Source organism: Vicugna pacos, chromosome 7 (genome assembly GCF_048564905.1).
Source record: "Vicugna pacos chromosome 7, VicPac4, whole genome shotgun sequence".
In the NCBI taxonomy this organism is placed as follows: domain Eukaryota; kingdom Metazoa; phylum Chordata; class Mammalia; order Artiodactyla; family Camelidae; genus Vicugna; species Vicugna pacos.
The window spans coordinates 84650924-84674588 of record NC_132993.1 but is presented as its reverse complement, the minus strand read 5'-3'; the positions used below and the strand labels follow the sequence as shown (position 1 = coordinate 84674588).

General features: G+C 55.2%; 1 protein-coding gene across 1 annotated transcript in view; it reads right to left on the bottom strand.

Annotated features, from left to right (window-relative positions):
• Positions 1-23665, bottom strand: part of LOC140697254 (uncharacterized) — a 69017-nt gene that overhangs the window by 8450 nt on the left and 36902 nt on the right. Inside the window, exons 4-5 of the mRNA XM_072964033.1 lie at positions 3676-3786; positions 163-297 (exon numbers count right to left, since the gene is read on the bottom strand). Coding sequence (XP_072820134.1) covers positions 3739-3786 — 48 coding nt within the window. The 3' untranslated portion in view covers positions 163-297; positions 3676-3738. The remainder of the gene's footprint in view (positions 1-162; positions 298-3675; positions 3787-23665) is intronic.

Below are 23665 nucleotides of genomic sequence, written 5' to 3'. Positions count from 1 at the left end.
TGGACGTGGTCCCCAGCCAAGGGAGCCCCAGGAGGGTGTGCTGCCCCAGCCCAGAGAGAAGAAAACCAAGGCAAAAGATGAGCTTCTCCAGCTCACAGTTCAGAAAGGGCCTTTTTCCCTTTTTTCAGACGGAGTGGCTCTTCACGGCGACATGAGCGGTACCTTGAACCTCGCAAGGTACGGGCTGGGACCCACGGGCTTCCCGTGCCCGTTGCCAGGCGAGCTCTCCTGCCAGGCGGCGTCTCTCAGCTCCACCCCGGCTGCTGTGTCCCACAGGAATCCCGCAAACCCGGGCCCCTGCAGGAGAAGACGAGGGTTAGTGTGTGTAGGGGGTCTATCTGGTGGCAGGGCTCAGCCCTGAGCGGAGGAAGAGGCAGGTGAGCCCAGGAGGAGACGATGGGGAGCAGCAAGCTCTGCTCTGGGTCCTGAGATTACATGCCCAGGGGCTGCTTCCGAGACAAAAGCACACCCAAAGCCACAGCGTGTGCCTCCTTGTCCCCCCACCCAATTTCCCAGACCGGCAATTTCAGGGAGCTTCACATACTGCCAGGGGTGCCTGGGCTCTTCTCTTTTTGAGGGGATGGGGCGGGAATGGGGACCCAGATTAGGCATGGAGTTATCTTTTTAATCATCACACCCCATGAAGTAGCTGCTCACACTCCCATCTGTCAGATGAAGACAGCTGCTCAGAGAGGTTAAGTAACTTCTTTAAAACCCCATAGCTGGTAAGTGGCAATGCTGAGGATCAAATACGAGAATCCAAAGGGTGGTTTTGCTTACAACAGCTGGGATCTGGCACCTAGCAGAAATTCAATAAACATGTGCTAGATGAACAGAGGTCAGGAGTAACAGTCTCAGTGGTTTGGAACCGGTCAAGGGTCCTCTTCAGGTGGATGGGGCCCCACGTGGGGGTCTGAAGCCCCAGGGCAGTGCGCTGCGAGGGCCAGTGAGTGGGGCAGACAGACAGGGTGGTGTGAGCAGGGTCAAGGTCTCTGGCCATCAGAGGGACCACTCTGAATCTGCCTGCTTCCTGCTGCTGCCACCGGGTGCCTTGTGGAAAGAGGAAAGTCTCCCCCTACCGCCAGTCCGGCTGCTGGGGGCTCTGTGCAGGGGTCGGGTATCAGCAGTGTCACCCGGTGGGGGCAGCGATGCTCGTTGCGAAAGGAGAAGTGACTGCATATCCTGAGTGGGCTCTGGCCGAGTCGCCAGCTTCAGCTTAGTCCCGGCCGCACGTGTGTGGCAGAGGAGGGAAGGGAGGAACAGCGTTCTGCCTGCTGTGCGCCTTTCTATTTTAAAATGATCGACCTGCCCACCCACTCGTGGGGGCACTAGTTTAACAATGAGAAGACCTGGGTCTCAGAACCGCCTGAGCCACTTAGCGGTGGGATCTCTGGGGAGCTGCTGTGTTTTTCTAAACCTGTTTTCTCAGGTGTAGAGTGAAGGAAATATGATTTGCCCTGTTTGGATCAGAGGGTGATACACCCTTCCCCCCAATTTACTGTTTCCCAAGCGGTGGTGCCAGAGTAACCTTAAGTACCACTAAGGTCACCCTCTGCTGTAAAACCCAGGGGCCCTCCGGGTGGGCACCTCCCTGTTCATCACTGCCTTGCACGCCTGCTCGCCTATGTTCCCAGCATGACTGGGCCTTCCTGGCCTTGTATTGCTGCTTCTTCCACTACTGGTTCCTCACATCCTTCTGGGAGCTTTTCCCAAGCCCCCAGCTCAGGTGGGCCCTTATCCAGAAGAGCTGCCCTCAACATGGCGTGGTGGGAGGAGAGGGGGCATTAGAGTCAGAGAGCGCTAGCTGGGTCGGGGCCTGAACCCCACCTCGCATCAGCTGGATGACTTCTGGGCAAATCATTTTGTCTCACTAGACCTCAGTGTTCTCATGTGTGGACCGCCCCTCCACCAGGGGGTGAGGCTGGAGACCAAGGAGGAGGCACCTGGACGTCCCTTCAGACACTGGAGAAACGGCAGCTGCTGCCACACTCTCTCCTGCTGCTCCGCGGTCCAGGTGGCACATTTGTGACTTGCACACTGTTTGTTACATCCAGACAGTGTTTAAAATAATTTTAAAATGATCTGCCCACATTTAAAATTCAGGAAATTTCACATTAAAATCCAGATATTGGCACCTTTTGAGAAACCAGGAGATTTGTCCACTGGCCCACAACTCTCCATGGCAACCTGAGACAGGCACCCGCTCCCTGCCCAGCACCACCGGGCCTGTCTGCCACCCGTGCCTGTTAATCAAGCATTCAATGCACGTTATCTTTCTAAATCCTACAGCCATCCTGTGAGTGAAGAGAGGGCTAGTTGCTCCCGTTTTACAGATGAAGGACTTGAAGCTGCGAGGTTTAAGAGGCTTGAACTTGGGCCTCCCTGCTGTTCTCCAACAGCCCTGACACCCTACCTGGAGTCCGGTTACCCGGCCTGTCCCCACCACAGGCTCTGTCAGGCTCAGGTTCGGATCCCCGGACATGCAATGAATGAAAACAAGCTGGGCTGGGTGGCTGGGTCTGTTTTTGTCACCATATAGATCTGGCTTGTAACACAGTGCCTGGCATGCAGTCGCCTTTCTAACGATTTGTTGAATATGAATGAATAAAAAGCGTTAAATGCGCTGTTAAGAGCCTTGTGAACCTACCTATGTGTGAAGTGCTATTAAAAAAAAGGAAAGGGGCATTATTGTTATTTTCATGTGGACTGAGAAGGGACAGCTGTGGGCTTGAGTGGTAAAGACCAGATACATTCCAGTTTGACAGTATTTCCAGCCTCCTGTGAATGCACGCTGGCTCCCACCTACAGCAACCATTTACACACTCCAAAAGCCAGAGAAATAGAACATAGGTCACACTTTAAGGTGTAGCTAAAAAGAGAGCTTACTGTCAATAAATGACTGGATACTTTTAATCCAGTAAACATTTATCAGTTAAAAGCCTCAAATCTCAACATCACTCAGCTAAGCACCATTCATGTGTGTTTACCAGCATACTAGGAATACTAGAGAGAAAAAAATAAAGCATCTGCATTTATAGAAAAATTATATGATGATACATTTTTTCCACTCATAATTAGCCGGGTTTTTTTTTTTAAATCTACAACTCCACTGATACTGAACATTTCAAGTGAATAAAAACCGATCTTGAATATGATATGCCAGAGTGAAAATCTATATATACAGAGATTTACCCAAACCCAGATGGGTGATCCTACTGAAAGAACATGCAAAATTAAAATCGGCTGAAAATTCCCACAGACCATTTCCACGTGCACAGTTCCTCCCACTGAAAGCCAAGAGTGCACACGCAATTAAGTGGGTCTGAAGTTTTCAGTCAATGAACATGGGCTCGCCACAAACTTGGCAGTGGCTGGAACCGTGGAGAAGGGATTATGAGCACAAAGGACAGAAATACCCTACTTGTGGCCTTGGTTCCAGACAGGATTTCTCCTCTCCTCCCAACACCCAAACTCCCATTTCCGCTGGGCGGCAGTCCCTTCCCGATCCAAACAGGAAACGAGAACCAGGGCATTTTGAAATGAATGGCAAAGAGCTAAAAAGTGGGCAGAAATACAAAATCACACCAAGGATGTTGGCAAAGGAAACATTTAAATGTCTAGGGTTGGGAGGAAAAGAAAATGGGAAGAAAATCCAAGTTCTGCAGATGAGGATACCTTCTGGAGCTGAGTCGAGGGCGTCTCTGAAACAATGAACTTCCAGCATCCTCGGGGCCCCTTCTACTTGCGGATGTTGGGCAGGATTGGCTGGTTGAGCTCCGTACAGAACTGTGAAGACAGAGCACAGGTTGGTGTGTGTTCTCACAGCAGGCAGAGCCAGTAAACCTCGATCCTGACTCATCAGAGTCTCATCAGATTCCATCCCCGTGTTCTCAAAAACCAGGGTCTGCAAAGACCCAGACGACAAAACAGGTACCACAAATTAAACAAACTGTCCACCTATGAAAGACACAATTATCACCTGGGGACACTCAGTTCACAGCAATCGACTCTCTTTGCAGCATTTTACCGCAAATAGTTCAAAACAAGTTGTCAGAATCCATTTAATTCTTGTAACACTAGGGGTTTCAAGGTTCCACGAGGGTCTACATCAGTATCAGATGCAGAGGAAAAAAGATGAATACATGGTGTCTTGTCTTCCCACCGTGGAGCTTAGAGGTGCAAAAACTGCCCCCAGAATTTAGTTGATAATAGTGAAATAACTTGCATGATGAAAAATGGTAACTAGACAATGTGATCATTTCATAATGTATAAAAATATCAAACCACTATGTGGTATATCTGCGACAAATACAATATTGTAAGTCAATTATGCCTCAACTGAAGAAAAACCAGCTGACCCCTAGCTTCACCATGAGCCACCATACTGTCCACCTTGGTTTTGCTCTGAGAAGAGACGCCTCCTGTCGTGATGGTTCCTACGCCCCACGTGTGTCTACAGGGTGAGATTCTTTCCGCTTGTGCGTGTGCCACCAATATGGAACCAGAAGGCGACTTTATCGTCAAGGAAAACTAAAACTGCACAGGCAAAGTAAAATGAGGAGTTGAAAAACTATGGGCTTGAAAGTGTGTGGACCAGTTCCTCTAATTCACGCCTCACATGCAACCCCGCCGCTTGGGGATGGCTACTTTGAGGGGTCCTCGAATTTTTCAGATACGGGCTCAGTTTTTGAGATGCCCTGACATCTGGTACTGCCCCTTCCCAGTGACACCCTCCTGTCCCTTTGCTTCATGCACCTCGGAGCACCCCACTCCTCTCTGTCTCTGCCCGGCACTCCAAGCGAGTCTCTTGGCTTCCTTCTGGGGCATCACTGCTCTTTCTTTAATGAGCCAGCCTTACCTAATCTTACTCAGCCCCACGGCTTCAGCTTACACCTCTACCCCAAAGGCCCTCAAATCTATACCTGCAGCTCAGATTTCCCTCATGAGTTGTGAATTGCATTTCAACTTCCTTTTTAACATTCCCATCTGGAGGTCTCTATAGAAGTGAAAACCCAGCAGCAGGTCCCAAAGGAACATGCCATTCCTCTGCCCCACCCCATGCCCATCCTGGTTCCTGGCATTTGCATCCTTCCGGCTGCTCTGACTCTTGCCTCTCCTCCTGTGTCCCATCTTGCATCCAGCCCCGCCCATCATCACGTGTGTCTGGAGCACCCTCTTTCTTCTTCCAGTCCCACTGCTGTGGCCTGTTTCAGAGCCCCATCTCCTCTCACCTGGGTCACTTTTAAGAAGTCTCCCTGCCTCTGTTACCTGGTCACCTTCCACCTGTCCGCTGGGTCAGTTGTGACGGCTGCACTGATGCCCCACCCCTCGAAGTGTGGTCCTGGGCCCAGGAGCATCAGCATCACCTGGGAACTTGTTAGAAAAGTTCTGGCCCCATCCTAGACCTACTGGATCAGAAACTCTAGGGTGAGGCCCAGTGATCTGTGTTTTAACAAGCCCTCCAGGTAATCCTGATGCCTGCTAATGTCTGAGAACCACTGTAGCTGCTACCTCCTCCCAAAGCATCTGCCCCAGATTTGGGGCAGCCCCTTCCTGGAAGGCCTCAGCTGCAGAGAGCAGCACTTGTGCCCCTCCTGAGGCGCTCACATCCAGTGGCCGAGAGATGGCAGGATCTAACGGTCTGCTCTTTGCTCTCCTGTTGCTTATGCTGTAAGAGGGAAGATGAGGCATAAGCAAGTACTCAGCCAGTCATTTCTGTGGCAACTGCTATGGAGAAAATGAGACCGGGCAAGGGTGGAGCGTGCTGGGAGGCTGCTCCAGATACACGCTGCTCTAGGAGTTAAGCTGCCTTTACAGTTAGATGTTAAGTGCCTGCCTCTCGCCAACAGTGGTTGCCATAAGGGAAGGGACTGTACCCGAGTCACCTTCATGCAGCCCACCTGGCACAGCGCATGGCGCCCAGTGACGCTCTGAAAGCATCTCCTGGTGAACCAGGAGACTCCAGGGAAGACCACCGTCCTCAAATCCACGTGTGATAAATGAGAGGAGGGACTGCTCCTTGAAGCTAATTATCTAACATTGCCTCAATTTTAACCTGACTTTGAGTTTGCCTGGGAAGTGTTCTCTCTGGGATTTGCTCATCGGTGACTGTTGTCCACTCCCCTTTCAACACTGCCCAGAGGCCGTGGACAGTGTTATTCCCGAGGGACGCTTCACCCCAGATGAACCCCCATGGCCAGATGGTCCTGGCTGGTAACTATCCCTGGGAGAGAAATGAACCACTTTGGAAAATGCAAGAGGAATTTATCAACTCTGACTTTAGGGATCCAGCGAGGAAATGTACTTACAAATGGTCCAATTTCCTGCTGGGGAATCATTTGCTCAGTAGAGTAATCATTAGAGCTGAATCCAAGAATCGTTAAAAGTGAGAGCAGCTCTCCACTGCCCATCTGGTGCCTCGCTGCTCTCCACGCAGGGGGTCCCAAGCCTGGCTGCTCGCCCGAGTCTCCTAGGATGTACCCCAGGAAGCTCTATTTTTAAACATCCCCCCCAGGTGATCAGCCAACCAGCCACATTACAGAGCCTCAGCCTCTCGGGGCCCGCTGTGCTAGGAAGAGCCATCTGCAGGCAGCCGGAAATCTCATCTCTCCTAACCCTCGCAGGACCTTCAGACATCTGGAGACAGATGAACCTCTCGTTCACGCCGCAAACCCCAGTGCAGCGTAAACATGCCCACTCCTGGCAAAGCCACTGTGATCGGCAGGGTGAGAACCGGGAAGAGGGGGCACAGGCTGGCATGTTTCCCACGTGCACCACTCCTACAGACAGGCTTTGGGGACTCACGTGGTGCTAGTCCAAGTGTGCTCATCGGTATCCCCTGGGATCTGAACATGCTATTGAATTAGAATCCCCAGCGAGGAGCCTGGAAATCTGTGCTTTAACAGCCCCTCCAGGCGACTCTGACTCGAGATGCAAGTTGGTGTTACTGATGAAGGAAAGACGTTCTCCATTTTCTTTGCTTTATACCTGAAAGACGCTCTGCACAGGGAAACTCTGGGAGATAAGGAACCATAACTCCTGAACCCTGAGGTATGTAAGGTATTTTGTAAGGTCCTTGATGACCTCTCTGGGCCCACAGAGTAGATCGTCCCTTTCCCTGCCCTCTTCTTCAGTATTTCTCATGTTATTGGGGACAATTAACAATATAAGGGACCAGGGAGAAGACTGCTGATGGCCGAAAGCCCCCTATGCCTAAACTTTCATGATCGGCGTCAGGTAAGGGGCAGGTATTCTCTTCTATTTCTAGGGCTGAAAAAAGACTTGCCAGCTTGTTGACATAGCTGTCTGTTTGCACCTACAGTTCGCAGCAAACCTAAGGATGGGAGCATCTTTTGGGTCCTTGCTACTCAGAGTGTGGGCCGTGGACCAGTATGTTAGAAGTGCAAGCTCTCAGGCCCAGCTCAGACCTCCTGCACTGGGATCTGTATTTTCCCAAGCTCCCGGAGGTGGGGAGGGTTCATGAGCTCAGCCAGCTCTGAGAAGCCTGCTCCAGAGCCTTCCCGTTTTACACACCGCCCCTGGCCCCCCACAGCGCTCACTCTACCAGTTCTTCACGAGTACAGCCTGGAAAGGTTATGCCCCAAAATGAGTTCACATTCAAGATTACATGGCTGATAAAAGAGTTAAGAGGTAGGGTCTGAACTGAGGTCTGTCTCCTGATGCTCCACCTCCAGGCCCGGACAGGACAGGTGGGGCAGGTCGGGCAGGTGGGGCAGGTGGGGCAGGGGCAGGCTGCAGGGGGTGGGGCCAGCCCACCTTTAGCGAATCCTTAGATCCTTTCTCCCCAAAATTTCAAAGGAAAACAAAAGCTTCCTGCGAGAGCCCTCCACATCTGAATTCTGCCTCACGGGTCTTTGTTTTCTTTTCTTTTCAGAACAGCTGGTTCTCAAATTGTCTGCTTCGCCCACATACCAGAAGGAAGACATATTACTCGTAAGTAAAAGTGGCTCACCATGGCCAAAAGGATCCTGCTGCAGCCCTGCCTCTAAGATCCTTTCCCAGGGCCCAGGGGTCTGCGGGATGGTGGGGCAGGGATTCCTCCGCCCCTTGGAGGCTCACTGGGCAACTATCATTTCCTCATATTGAAAGAAAGAGGTGGGCTTGTTTCTTTGGAGCCTTGGTAGTCTCCTCAGAGGGCCACCTCCAGGGGCTGGAAGAAGAGGAGCACGGAGGAGCTCGGGACCCTGGGCCTGTCATCTGACATCCTGGGTCTCAGTCTCCCCACGTGTAAAGTGCAAGGATACGAGGAGAGGACCCCGCCAGAGGCTCTTCTGAGTCCTGCAACTGCCTGATGCTAGGACACGAGGAGGAGAGGGTGGAGAACAGGGAAAGGTGGGAGCATGCGGGCAAAGAAGTGTAAAAATGGCAGAGAAAACACGGGATTCTCATAAGCATTAAAACTCCTTCTTCCCTCTTTCTGTGATAATCGCCACGTGAACTCCACGAAGAAGTGGGTTGCGATGACTGGGTTAACGTTCCAAAGGCTTTCTCCCAAACAGGAAGAGGACAGTCCACTCTGCCAAAACATAGCATCAGTTGTTTTCCTTAACGTGCCCTACGCCCCATGGGAAGATCCTTTGCTAAACTGCCAAAATATAACTTACTTACTAACAGGTAGTCATTCCAGTAGGTTCAGTTTGGGTAAATCCAGCAACAGTAAGAAAACATAGGTGGCCAATAATCTATGACCAGGTTAGCTCCTGAATGCTCTGAAAAACCGAGACCCAGAAGCAGGAGGAAGGGGAGGAAAGGGGACGAATGTTTCCTAAGTGCCAACTATTTGGCACTTTTCACATATTATCACCTTTAATCCTAATGCCAACCAAGGGAGGCAGTTAATAATTCTCTCATTTGACACGTGGGGAAAGCACAGTTCAGAAAGGGAACACAGCAAGGTCACTCACTGCCGGCCAGTGGGCCGGGCAGGATGAAACCTGGGGTAGCCAAGCCTAATGCTCAAATGCACGTAGGAGAGAAGGCCCCGGAAACGCATGTTAAACCAACGCACCCCACGTGACAATGCACACCCACGCATCCCAGATTTGGGGTTCCCTGGAGCTAAAAGCTGCACGGCCACCATGCTGCTAATGTCAGCTTCCCAATGTGCCAGGCTGCATGGCCTGGGGACACTGCTCTCCCAGGGAGGTCAGCACATCAGGCTGCCGCCTTCCTTCTGGTAGGGTCAGGCACCAGCAGGACACACAGCCAAGCATTCAGAGCTTCCTAGGGCAGCCCCTGCTCTAATGGCTCATGGCCGTCCCTCTCCGTCTGTCGAGAGAAGCAATGGACTCACGGCCCTTTTGTCACTCCGCCCGCGAGCCCCGCTAGGTCAGCTCCATGTACATGCTCTTTCACAGGGACCCGAAAGGACTCTGGAGGACTGTTCGTCCTTGTTTACACATTCTTACCACGCTGAGGAAGATACAAAGCAAACAAGGAGGCATTTCCTCAGCCTCCACAACCAGCTGATCGTTAGCAGCTTTCTCAGAGCCCAGGGAAGTGACACCCACATGCACTCCTGTCAACAGAGCGGCTGCTGGTTCTGCTGGCCTCTCCTCTGTGCTCCCAGAAGTTACTCAGCACACGTTTCCTGACTGAGATAGTTAAACATAAGCAGGGCCAGGACGGAGGTGGGGGGGCGGCCTTGTCAGGGCAATTAGATTTCTTTGCAAGGGCGATTATAAAATGGAGAGTAAGGAGTTGAAGGTTTTGTGGAGCTGGAAGCCAGGTTAGAACAGGGAGGGAGAGGCACAGGGCCCAGGACCCTCGCGTGGGGGTTCCACACTCCTGTGCTGCCACTGTCCTCATCATCCCTTATTTCTGCCCTTCAGGGACACTTCCAGAGGCTCTTCTCCAAATGTCTCCAGATGCTAAGACTCTTCATCCTCGTCTGTAACACGGGGACAGAAATCACTCCCGCCTCTCTCGTTTGGTATGTCTGAAGCAGGGAGCACATGGCCCGGCGCCCAGCAAGCCTTCTGTGTTCCTGCAGTTGTCCCATTGACTGGGCCACACCCTCAGGACAGAGCCAGGGACAAAGGCTCCCCGCCTTCAACAATTCCTCAAACACGCCAGATGAGGAAGTGGGCAGGAGCAGGGTTGCGGCCAAACGCCATCAAGTTGCGTGCTGGAAGGGAGAGCCCCCTAAAAGTGCAGAGACGGACAGACAGACGGGACACCGTAGTGTAATGGTCTCTGTGAAGAAGGGAATGGGTTCATCCAATCATTCAATAAAAACTTAATAAGCACTGACCACATGGTCATCCTGGACTAAATTCTAGAGCTATAACAATGAGCAAAAGAGACTTGCCCCCTGAGCTTCCCTGCCCACTGAGCTTACAGTCTGGGGAAGAAGGGTGTTGGGGTGGCAGTGTAGGCATAGTTCTTTTTTGTTTTTAATTATAGCAAAAGTACTTTTATTGAGGTCATTCTAGTGCCAGGTACTTAACACATATGAATTTATTTCATTCCCACAACATTCATCTAAGGTAAGTGTTATTATGATCTTCATTTGATGCATGAGGAAACAGAGGCACAGAGAGGTTAATTAACTTGCCCAAGATCACACAGCCAGTAAGGGACAGAGCCAGCATTTGAACCCTGATAGTCTGGCTCCAGAACCCATGCTCTGCATACAGCTGCCTTCTGTCTCTGTAGTCACAGTTATTAATGAAATAATCTTCCAAATGTAAAATTGCAACTGGAATTTGTGCTACAAAGGAACAGTTAGGAGCCTGTGGGCATCCAAGATGGTACGGGTGGGGTTGGGTGAGTCTGACTTAGGGAAGGCTTCCCTGAAGAGCTGAGGCGTGAGTTTAGAACTCTGGGGTGAGAAGGTGTTAATCAGGCAAAGAGGAGAGGAGCATTCCAGGCAACAGGGGAGCATGTGCAAAGGGCCCGTGGTGGAGCCCGGCATGGAGAGTCTGTAGGACAGAAAGGTCAGTGTGGCTCCGGCAGAGATAGTGAGGGGCAGAATGGTGAGATGAGCTTAAAGGAACAGTTAGAGACCTGGCTATGCTGGGCCCTGTGGGCCTGAAAGGAGTTTGTGCCTTATCCTGTGAGCAACCTCAAAAATCAATGAAGGGCATAAACGCCAGGTCTGCATTTTGAAAAGGCTACAGGGCTACAGCATAGAGTGCAGACTAGGGAAGAGCCAGACCAGCCAGCCAGGGCACCAGAGATGAGGGAGGCTCGACTAAAGGGAGAGTGGTGGACAGGTGAGAGAGACAATCAGGAAATAAGCACACCGTGGCTCAGAAGAATTGAAAACACACTCAAATGCCAGTACGTGAACGTTCACAGCAGCACTATTCCCAAGGGCTGAAAGATGGAAACAATTCAAATGTCTGTCGATTAATGAGTGGATAAATAGAATGCGCTATATCCGGACGCTAGAACAGTATCGAACCACAAAGGAAAGCCGAACTCATACCCACGACATCACTGACAGGCCTCGGAAACATCAGGCTGAGCAGAAAAGCCAGACACAAAAGGCCACAGATTGGATGATTCTATCTACATAAAACATCCAGAATGGGCAGGTCCACAGGGACAAAAAGCAGCATGGTGGTCACCAGGCACCAGGGGGAGGGAGGGACGCGGCGTGACCGCGTAACAGGTACCAGAAACTAGAAGGAGGCAACGGCTGCACAACACGGTGAAGGTACTAAATGCCACTGAATTACTCACTTTAAGATGGACTCTGAAATAGTCAGTTTTATGGTATAGAATTCACATCAATAATTTTAAAAGTGACTTGGGCAAAGGGTGAGATGGTTTAAGGTAAAGCAGAGGAACCACTCTTTTCATTCGACAAGCACCAGGCGCTATTCAGGGAGACAGCTGTGAAGCCGGGCTGCTGCTCACGGAGCCCGGGATGAGCTCGGGAGCAGGGAGGCCGCCTCTGGGTGGGGTTTATTCCAGCCTCCTCTCCACACGGTTACCATGCACCTGGGAGAGATGCACACAGCCTGGTCATTCTTGGAACACATATTCTCTGAAGCTCGAAAAAAGAGACAGTTTAAGGCCAAATAAAATACTTCATCCCAAATTAGGCACTAATCTTGTAATGATTGAAACTAATTATTCTAAGTGGAAGCAGGTCTGAAAATAGCACAGAGTTTTGGAGGATTTTGTGGCTATTTTAGAAGAGCGTAGGAAGTTGCAGGTGGGGTGAAGTACCCCAAGTCAGAGCGGAGACCCTGGGATGGCCACGCCATGACCTGCACCAAGTGTGCCACTCCATAGATTCTGTCGTTTTTACGTCAATGGAGACACATGCCAACCATGAAGGCTGAGAATGCAGAGTTTCATCTGGTACCTCCTACTGAAATGCTGAACCAAGAATTCAACAGGAAATGTCAACCATACATGTTACATCATTTCACTTGTAAGCAAAAAGGCATCTGCCCTAACATGATGGTAACATTTCCTAAGTCAAACCATGCTGACTTAGCCGACCACTGTTCTTCCTTTCCTAGAGTCTTCTTCCCTCTTTGATACTTTTCAGGTGAATAGGCTCAAGGAATGAGTAAGATGGGTATAGACAGAGGAAAGACTGACTCTAAACCCTGACATATCATCCCACAGTCCAACTGATTAGTAAGAGCACTTTTACCCAAGAGCAACAGCCAGGGCAGGGGTGGGGAGAGAAGAAGCCAACACAAAAGGGTGGGAAACGATTATGCAGGTACTTAAATCCAAAGAAATAATGAAGGAGCAGAACAAAGCTGGCAGTTTATCCCTACCTTCCCACGTGAACACCCACATATTTTTTAAAACCCCAGAGATGTATTTTCTCGGTCCAGAAACACTGAAGACTAGTTCATTCTTAGACTCACTCTGGACAGCGAGGCTCCAGCACCTCCCACACGTGTTTCTGTGAAGAACCCAGGGTTATCGAGGAACTGTCACATTCAACAGAATTCGGATTCATGGACCCTCAGGGAAATTGCTCTGGTTGCCCTTTTTCTTCTAAAACGTCGGCCTCCAGCTATTCTAAATGGTGTTGATGCAGCCTGCCTGTATCAACCAAAAAGCAGCATCTTCAGCAGCAATAACCATAAAGACTTCAAAGCTGCGGGTGAAAGGATTACAGATTCATGACTTGCTTCATTTGCATTATGCCAAATCCTAGGCTTTAAAGCCTGTGTATTCCCTATTTTATTTCAGGGCAAACCACACAGATTTGATTGTTCTTTCCAAGAGACCTGTGATTTCTCACTCACAGTTTATGGCAGCAACAACCACAGGTGGCAATTCACGAAACAGCATTTTCATTTTGGAGAATGTCCTGAGACTCAATGGTTCTCAATTTTCTGTGCTAACAGGAGACATGGAAGCCAAATTCCCAAAGTATCTTTCAGTCGATCTCCCTCCCCATCACATATTCGGCCAGAGACAAATTAAAATAGCTAAACTGCCTGATGTTAGTTTGGCAGGCTTCTCAGGCTTCCTCCAAATTACTGGGAGTGAGTGGAGTGAAAGAAAACAGGACAGAGAGGAATGTCACAAAGATCAAGTTGTACACCAGGCCAGGGCCACGTGGACGCCGGGACAGTGTCCTGCAGGCACGAGGATAACTCCACATTGATGAGCCATGACCATGGCGTGACCACGGCGTGACCATGGCATACAAGTCACTAGAATCCTCACCACGTGCCAGCACCACGGCTGGCTCTTCACAAATGTTACACGGTGTGACCCACAGAATGGCTCTAGAGGGAGGCATCATCCTTGCTTAAGAAATGAGAAATGTAGGGTTGGAGTGGTTAAGATCACCCATAGGGCAAACGGCAGAGCCAGGAACCAAATCCACATCCATAACCCCATTATACCACTTGGCTTCCACCTGAAGCAATTACAAGGACACAGAGGGGGAGAAGGAACAGCGGAGCTGGGACAGAGCGGAAGTCACGCCCATTTTCACACGTCACTCTGCATGTCACAACCAGGTCCCAATGTCCATCCACCCTGCAGGGGAGGGTGTGGTGGGGGCTCACACGAGGAAACGTGACCAGAAGGCATAAAAGCAGAGAGCATTGTGGGGCAGCCCACCCGAGGGGCCGAGATGAGACACTGGGCCTGAATCTAAACATGACACAGTGACCCAGGCGGTGGTATGCCAGCGAGAACGAAGTCACAGTTATGTTCAGTTTCTCCCCACCCCCCGCCCCGACAGGGAGCTGGGAAGCAGGTGGCAAGGGGAGTGACTTTCTCCGGACCCCAGGGCAAACCCCACCCAGGCTGTGTGGGGTGTGCTCTGCGCTCCGCCAGCCCTCTCTGGGGCCCTCCCTTTGCTGAGTCTGCGCGCGAGCTCCCTGTGATGCCAGCCCGCGGGACTGACAGGTGAGGCAGGTGTTTGTGCCTCTGGAGACACGATGGCTTCCCCGGGAAGGAGGGGCCAGGATGATCCCCACTGTGCCGACGGGGGACTGGGGAGACCCTGAGAGGCAGGCAGCTCGTCCAGGGTGACAGCACTGCGGACGACGGCGGGCCGGGTCCGAACCCAGCTGCGTCCTCAGAGCTGGCGCCCTGGCTGCATCCAGGCCTCCGCAGGGTCCTGGGCAGGGGGGCCGAGTTGGCGTCACTGTGTGCGGACACGGCATGGGCTGGGAGGTGAGCAGTCAGCAGCCCAGAGAGGCCCCTGGGGAGCTCTACGGAAGGAGGAAGCTTGGGGAAGGGGATCCCAGGAAGTGACCTCACTTCCCTGGCAACCGAACCCAACAGAACTTAGACCCGAGGTCACCGGGCACCCACTCTGTCGAGAAGCCCCTACTCGGCTCACCCGCTTGGTGAACTCAGCTCAACTCAGTCACCCATGTTCTGCTGCGTCCCAACACCCCGAGGCCGCGGTGCCCGGAAGGCCCGGAGCCAGGGGCTGGGCCAGCGGTGCCGGCGCTGGCTCAGCTCTCACCCCAGGCGCCTCTGGCCTTTTGGCCACAGGGACCCAAAGGTAACCCAGGGAGGCCCGGGGCAGGCCCGACCAGCCCAGGCCACCACTCAGGCCCCACCCGGGTATAGCCGCACATCCCCTTCCCTTTACTGGTGGAGGTGGGCAGTCACGTTGGGCTGGGGTGGGGGGGGCCTGCCTCAAGCACGAGCAGGTCAGAGGCCTGGGGGGCCTGTCACGTCCGCACCCCGGGTCCCAGCTGGCGGGCTGGGCTGTGGCCAGCCGGGCAGGGACCTGCCGCACGAGTCCAAGCCCGTGCCCTCTGGCTGTGTCTCTTCCCTCCCGGGTGGCCGTCTCAGCTGACCAAGGTCCCAGTCTGATCGGGCAGAAGCGGGAGTGGTCCTGGCCGGGCAGGGCTCTGAGACCTCCGGGCCGGGCTCTGAGACCTCCGGGCCGGGCCCGCTGCCACTCACTGTCATTGCAGAGCCGGACACTGCAGGAGCCGCTGGATCAGGACACTCACGCCGCCTCCCCGAGCGAGGGGCCGCTGCACGCTTCTCAGGGCCAGCACCAGCTCCGGGTGAGTCTGCACACGGAGGGGTCCCCGCCACCACGACGGCCTCCTCCCCAGAAACCGCCCAGGCGGCACGCCAGGGTCCTGCCCGCGGCTGACAGGCAGCTCAGCAGACCCGGCTCTGACCTGGAGCAGCTCCCTGCGAGTCAGGTGGAGGACCAGGAGCCCACCGAGGCACAGCCCCAAGGTGAGAAGGGCGGGGCTGGTGAACGTGTGCAGCTGAGGGAGGGCCGAGGGCTGGGCCACACAGGGAGGCGTCCCCAGAGGCTGCTGCTGGCACCAGAGCAAACATTGCTCTCAGACCACCTGCCTACAAGAGTTCAGTCACAAAACACATCCTGTGGGCACTTGCTGGGTGGGAGCTGTCCGCAAAGCTCTGGGAAGATGTCCGCCCTTGAAGAGGCCCACGGAAAGGGAGGCACGTGGCTCAAGTTTTCCTCTCTCAAAGCACGAGCGAGCGCATCCACGAGACTCAAAGCTCTCTCCACTTCCAACAGTCACAGATCCAGAGCAGGCGCGGGCAGGGGAAGATGCCACAGACCAAAACCAGGACCATCAGGATCCAGCAGGAGACCCCGAGCTCCCTCCTGCTGCTCCTGCAGCTTCTGCAGCTCCGGCAGCTAACGCTGCTCCTGAAGATCCTGCAGCTCCTGCAGCTCCTTCCGCTCAGGCAGCTCCCAATGCTCCTGACGATCCTGCAGCTCCTGCTATTCCTCAAGGTCCCGCAGCTCCTGCTGCTCCTCAAGGTCCCACAGCTCCCGCTGCTTCCAAAGGTCCTGAAGATGCTGCACCTGCAGCTGGACTGCTGGGCCACGGACAGCCAGTTCAGGCGTCAGCAGCCCCTGGGGCTGAGCCCCCTCTGCGCCCACCCGCACCTTCTTCTTCAAAATCCCACCGTGAATCCCCTCCCGCACCCGACCTTGACTTCCATTCCCCTGAAGTGATTTGTGTTTGGTTTTTCTTCACTTGCCTCTGTTTCTTTCATATCGGTTATGGCATCCTTTATCTTGCCTTTTTAAGTTTCTTTTAATAAAATATAGACTTTGTCCCTCTGAAATTCTGCAATTCAGGAGCACTAGGTACCTTCACGATGCCGTGCGAGCATCACTGCATTGCAGGCTCACACCATTCCTTTCTTCAAAGTAAAAACTTGGATCCACAGCACGCACTGCCCCCCACGCCCTCACCCCCCAGCCCCTGACAGCCCCGAGTCCTCTTCCCCTCTGGGTGTCTTTACCTCTCCTGGGTGTTCCCTTTCAATGAAGCCACAGGAAAGCTGGCTTTGCGTGCCTGCCCACGTGGCTTAAGCGTGGGCTGCTGATGTTTTCTTTTGTTTTCACTTGAAATCGCATTTTGATTATTGGAAAGGGAAATCCAGGTGGGCTAAAGATGTCATGTGCAAAATGAAGCCCTTTCGGTAACTCTCTGCATAACCTCGGGGGAGGCGCTGCTCTTCCCCCTGGGACGCCACAGCCACAAGACAGAAGGGAGATGCTTAGCTCTTCCTGGGCCAAAAACAAAAGCACACAAACCAAGAAACCAGCAAAAGCCCAGAAATATACCCGGAAAGAGACTCCACGACCCGCGAGGTCCCAAGCTTGGAGAAAGGCTACACATCCCCGGGGTCCAAAAACCTCTCGAACCCCAGCGCTCTAAACAAACAAAGCACACACGCAGATCCAAGGAGAGGCACAGCAGGTGGCCAGTGTGCGTTAGACGTGCTCGACCTCTCGGGGGAGGACACAGGCAGACGGATACACTGTGGAGACAGCACTGGTCACCATGACGCTGGCAGGGCTTTAGCCTGGTGACAGCCAGCCCTGGTGACAACGTGAGGAGGCAGAGGCCCCAGCAGATCCCCCGGATGGATGAGAGAACAGACACACCTCTCTATTGAAACAGTGTGCAGGACGCATCAAAGGGCCACAGGCGCAGCAGCCCTTCCCCGGCAGTGCCGATCCTTACAGCTGACCCCAAAAAGTGCTCGCACAACTTGCAAAGAAGGTTTTTACTTCAGCAACATGAAAACAATCAGTATGTCATCAAGGCATTTTCAGAAGTGACCTACCCCGGGCCCTAACATTACAAACCCAGAAATACACAGGAACGCATGTAAATGTACACGCACATGCATCCAGGGAAAGGGACAGAGAGACTGACACACAGACAGGCAGAGGGAGAGAGAAACAGAGAGAGAGAGAGACAAGACAGGCGCTGAGAGACACAGAGGGGGAGAAGGAAAAGCGGAGCTGGGAACGAGCGGAAGTCACGCCCATTTCCACACGTCACTCTGCATGTCACAACCAGGTCCCAATGTCCATCCACCCTGCAGGGGAGGGTGTGGTGGGGGCTCACACGAGGAAACGTGACCAGAAGGCATAAAAGCAGAGAGCATTGTGGGGCAGCCCACCCGAGGGGCCGAGATGAGACACTGGGCCTGAATCTAAACATGACACAGTGACCCAGGAGGTGGTATGCCAGCGAGAACGAAGTCACAGTTATGTTCAGTTTCTCCCCACCCCCCGCCCCGACAGGGAGCTGGGAAGCAGGTGGCAAGGGGAGTGACTTTCTCCGGACCCCAGGGCAGACCCCACCCAGGCTGTGTGGGGTGTGCTCTGCGCTCCGCCAGCCCTCTCTGGGGCCCTCCCTTTGCTGACTCAGCGCGAGCTCCCTGTGATGCCAGACCGAGGGAATGACAGCTGAGGCAGGTGTTTGTGCCTCTGGAGACACGGTGGCTTCCCCGGGAAGGAGGGGCCAGGATGATCCCCACTGTGCCGACGGGGGACTGGGGAGACCCTGAGAGGCAGGCAGCTCGTCCAGGGTGACAGCACTGCAGACGACGGCGGGCCGGGTCCGAACCCAGCTGCGTCCTCAGAGCTGGCGCCCTGGCTGCATCCAGGCCTCCGCAGGGTCATGGGCAGGGGGGCCAAGTTGGCGTCACTGTGTGCGGACACGGCATGGGCTGGGAGGTGAGCAGTCAGCAGCCCAGAGAGGCCCTTGGGGAGCTCTACGGAAGGAGGAAGCTTGGGGAAGAGGATCCCAGGAAGTGACCTCACTTCCCTGGCAACCGAACCCAACAGAACTTAGACCCGAGGTCACCGGGCACCCACTCTGTCGAGAAGCCCCTACTCGGCTCACCTGCTTGGTCAACTCAGCTCAACTCAGTCACCCATGTTCTGCTGCGTCCCAACACCCCGAGGCCGCGGTGCCCGGAAGGCCCGCAGCCAGGGGCTGGGCCAGCGGTGCCGGCGCTGGCTCAGCTCTCACCCCAGGCGCCTCTGGCCTTTTGGCCACAGGGACCCAAAGGTAACCCAGGGAGGCCCGGGGCAGGCCCGACCAGCCCAGGCCACCACTCAGACCCCACCCGGGTATAGCCCCACATCCCCTTCCCTTTGCTGGTGCAGGTGGGCAGTCACGTTGGGCTGGGGTGGGGGGCCTGCCTCAAGCCCGAGCAGGTCAGAGGCCTGGGGGGCCTGTCACGTCCGCAACCCGGGTCCCAGCTGGCGGGCTGGGCTGTGGCCAGCCGAGCAGGGACCTGCCGCACGGTTCCAAGCCCGTGCCCTCTGGCTGTGTCTCTTCCCTCCCGGGTGGCCGTCTCAGCTGACCAAGGTCCCAGTCTAATCTGGCAACAGAGGGTCGAGCGGGCAGAAGCGGGAGTGGTCCTGGCCGGGCAGGGCTCTGAGACCTCCGGGCCAGGCCCGCTGCCGCTCACTGTCATTGCAGAGCCGGACACTGCAGGAGCCGCTGGATCAGGACACCCACGCCGCCTCCACGAGCGAGGGGCCGCTGCACGCTTCTCAGGGCCAGCACCAGCTCTGGGTGACTCTGCACACAGAGGGGTCCCCGCCACCACGACGGCCTCCTCCCCAGAAAACGCCCAGGCGGCACGCCAGGGTCCTGCCCGCGGCTGACAGGCAGCTCAGCAGACCCGGCTCTGACCTGGAGCAGCTCCCTGCGAGTCAGGTGGAGGACCAGGAGCCCACCGAGGCACAGCCCCAAGGTGAGAAGGGCGGGGCTGGTAAAACTGCGCACCTCAGGGAGGGCCGAGGGCTGGGCCACACAGGGAGGCGTCCCCAGAGGCTGCTGCTGGCACCACAGCAAACATTGCTCTCAGACCACCTGCCTACAAGAGTTCAGTCACAAAACACATCCTGTGGGCACTTGCTGGGTGGGAGCTGTCCGCAAAGCTCTGGGAAGATGTCCGCCCTTGAAGAGGCCCACGGAAAGGGAGGCACGTGGCTCAAGTTTTCCTCTCTCAAAGCACGAGCGTGCACATCCACGAGACTGAAAGCTCTCTCAACTTCCAACAGTCACACATCCAGAGCAGGCGTGGGCAGGGGAAGATGCCACAGACCAAAACCAGGACCATCAGGATCCAGCAGGAGACGTCGAGCTCCCTTCTGCTGCTCCTGCAGCTTCTGCAGCTCCAGCAGCTAACGCTGCTCCTGAAGATCCTGCAGCTCCTTCCGCTCCAGCAGCTCCTACTGCTCCTGACGATCCTGCAGCTCCTGCTGCTCCTCAAGGTCCCGCAGCTCCTGCTGCTCCTCAAGGTCCCGCAGCTCCCGCTGCTTCCAAAGGTCCTGAAGATGCTGCACCTGCAGCTGGACCGCTGGGCCACGGAGAGCCAGTTCAGGCGTCAGCAGACCCTGGGGATGAGCCCCCTCTGCGCCCACCCGCACCTTCTTCTTCAAAATCCCACCGTGAATCCCCTCCCGCACCCGACCTTGACTTCCATTCCCCTGAAGTGATTTGTGTTTGGTTTTTCTTCACTTGCCTCTGTTTCTTTCATATCGGTTATGGCATCCTTTATCTTGCCTTTTTAAGTTTCTTTTAATAAAATATAGACTTTGTCCCTCTGAAATTCTGCAATTCAGGAGCACTAGGTGCCTTCACGATGCCGTGCGAGCATCACTGCCATGCAGGCTCACACCATTCCTTTCTTCAAAGTAAAAACTTGGATCGACAGCACGCACTGTCCCCCACGCCCTCACCCCACAGCCCCTGACAGCCCCGAGTCCTCTTCCCCTCTGGGTGTCTTTACCTCTCCTGGGTGTTCCCTGTCAATGAAGCCACAGGAAAGCTGGCTTTGTGTGCCTGACCATGTGGCTTAAGCGGGGGCTGGTGATGTTTTCTTTTGTTTTCACTTGAAATCGCATTTTGATTATTCGAAAGGGAAATCCAGGTGGGCTAAAGATGTCATGTGCAAAATGAAGCCCTTTCGGTAACACTCTGCATAAGCTCGGGGGAGGCGTTGCTATTCCCCCGGGACAGCACAGCCACAAGACAGAAGGGAGATGCTTAGCTCTTCCTGGGCCAAAAACAAAAGCACACAAACCAAGACACCAGCAAAAGCCCAGAAATATACCCGGAAAGAGACTCCACGACCCGAGAGGTCCCAAGCTTGGAGAAAGGCTACACATCCCCGGGGTCCAAAAAGCTCTCGAAACCCAGCGCTCTAAACAAACAAAACACACACGCAGATCCAAGGAGAGGCACAGCAGGTGGCCAGTGTGCGTTAGACGTGCTCGACCTCTCGGGGGAGGACACAGGCAGACGGATACACTGTGGAGACAGCACTGGTCACCATGACGCTGGCAGGGCTTTAGCCTGGTGACAGCCAGCCCTGGTGACAACGTGAGGAGGCAGAGGCCCCAGCAGATCCCCCGGATGGATGAGAGAACAGACACACCTCTCCAGGGAAACAGTGTGCAGGACGCATCAAAGGGCCACAGGCGCAGCAGCCCTTCCCCGGCAGTGCCGATCCTTACAGCTGACCCCAAAAAGTGCTCGCACAACTTGCAAAGAAGGTTTTTACTTCAGCAACATGAAAACAATCAGTATGTCATCAAGGCATTTTCAGAAGTGACCTACCCCGGGCCCTAACATTACAAACCCAGAAATACACAGGAACGCATGTAAATGTACACGCACATGCATCCAAGGAAAGGGACAGAGAGACTGACACACAGACAGGCAGAGGGAGAGAGAAACAGAGAGAGAGAGAGACAAGACAGGCGCTGAGAGACACAGAGGGGGAGAAGGAACAGCGGAGCTGGGAACGAGCGGAAGTCACGCCCATTTCCACACGTCACTCTGCATGTCACAACCAGGTCCCAATGTCCATCCACCCTGCAGGGGAGGGTGTGGTGGGGGCTCACACGAGGAAACGTGACCAGAAGGCATAAAAGCAGAGAGCATTGTGGGGCAGCCCACCCGAGGGGCCGAGATGAGACACTGGGCCTGAATCTAAACATGACACAGTGACCCAGGAGGTGGTATGCCAGCGAGAACGAAGTCACAGTTATGTTCAGTTTCTCCCCACCCCCCGCCCCGACAGGGAGCTGGGAAGCAGGTGGCAAGGGGAGTGACTTTCTCCGGACCCCAGGGCAGACCCCACCCAGGCTGTGTGGGGTGTGCTCTGCGCTCCGCCAGCCCTCTCTGGGGCCCTCCCTTTGCTGAGTCTGCGCGCGAGCTCCCTGTGATGTCAGCCCGCGGGACTGACAGGTGAGGCAGGTGTTTGTGCCTCTGGAGACACGGTGGCTTCCCCGGGAAGGAGGGGCCAGGATTATCCCCACTATGCCGACGGGGGACTGGGGAGACCCTGAGAGGCAGGCAGCTCGTCCAGGGTGACAGCACTGCGGACGACGGCGGGCCGGGTCCGAACCCAGCTGCGTCCTCAGAGCTGGCGCCCTGGCTGCATCCAGGCCTCCGCAGGGTCGTGGGCAGGGGGGCCGAGTTGGCGTCACTGTGTGCGGACACGGCATGGGCTGGGAGGTGAGCAGTCAGCAGCCCAGAGAGGCCCTTGGGGAGCTCTACGGAAGGAGGAAGCTTGGGGAAGGGGATCCCAGGAAGTGACCTCACTTCCCTGGCAACCGAACCCAACAGAACTTAGACCCGAGGTCACCGGGCACCCACTCTGTCGAGAAGCCCCTACTCGGCTCACCCGCTTGGTGAACTCAGCTCAACTCAGTCACCCATGTTCTGCTGCGTCCCAACACCCCGAGGCTGCGGTGCCCGGAAGGCCCGCAGCCAGGGGCTGGGCCAGCGGTGCCGGCGCTGGCTCAGCTCTCACCCCAGGCGCCTCTGGCCTTTTGGCCACAGGGACCCAAAGGTAACCCAGGGAGTCCCACGGCAGGCCCGACCAGCCCAGGCCACCACTCAGACCCCACCCGGGTATAGCCCCACATCCCCTTCCCTTTGCTGGTGGAGGTGGGCAGTCACGTTGGGCTGGGGTGGGGGGGCATGCCTCAAGCACGAGCAGGTCAGAGGCCTGGGGGGCCTGTCACGTCCGCACCCCGGGTCCCAGCTGGCGGGCTGGGCTGTGGCCAGCCGGGCAGGGACCTGCCGCACGAGTCCAAGCCCTTGCCCTCTGGCTGTGTCTCTTCCCTCCCAGGTGGCCGTCTCAGCTGACCAAGGTCCCTGTCTGATTTGGCAGCAGAGGGTCGAGCGGGCAGAAGCGGGAGTGGTCCTGGCCGGGCAGGGCTCTGAGACCTCCGGGCCGGGCTCTGAGACCTCCGGGCCGGGCCCGCTGCCGCTCACTGTCATTGCAGAGCCGGACACTGCAGGAGCCGCTGGATCAGGACACCCACGCCGCCTCCCCGAGCGAGGGGCCGCTGCACGCTTCTCAGGGCCAGCACCAGCTCCGGGTGAGTCTGCACACGGAGGGGTCCCCGCCACCACGACGGCCTCCTCCCCAGAAACCGCCCAGGCGGCACGCCAGGGTCCTGACCGCGGCTGACAGGCAGCTCAGCAGACCCGGCTCTGACCTGGAGCAGCTCCCTGCGAGTCAGGTGGAGGACCAGGAGCCCACCGAGGCACAGCCCCAAGGTGAGAAGGGCGGGGCTGGTGAACGTGTGCAGCTGAGGGAGGGCCGAGGCCTGGGCCACACAGGGAGGCGTCCCCAGAGGCTGCTGCTGGCACCACAGCAAACACTGCTCTCAGACCACCTGCCTACAAGAGTTCAGTCACAAAACACATCCTGTGGGCACTTGCTGGGTGGGAGCTGTCCACAAAGCTCTGGGAAGATGTCCGCCCTTGAAGAGGCCCACGGAAAGGGAGGCACGTGGCTCAAGTTTTCCTCTCTCAAAGCACGAGTGAGCGCATCCACGAGACTGAAAGCTCTCTCCACTTCCAACAGTCACAGATCCAGAGCAGGCGCGGGCAGGGGAAGATGCCACAGA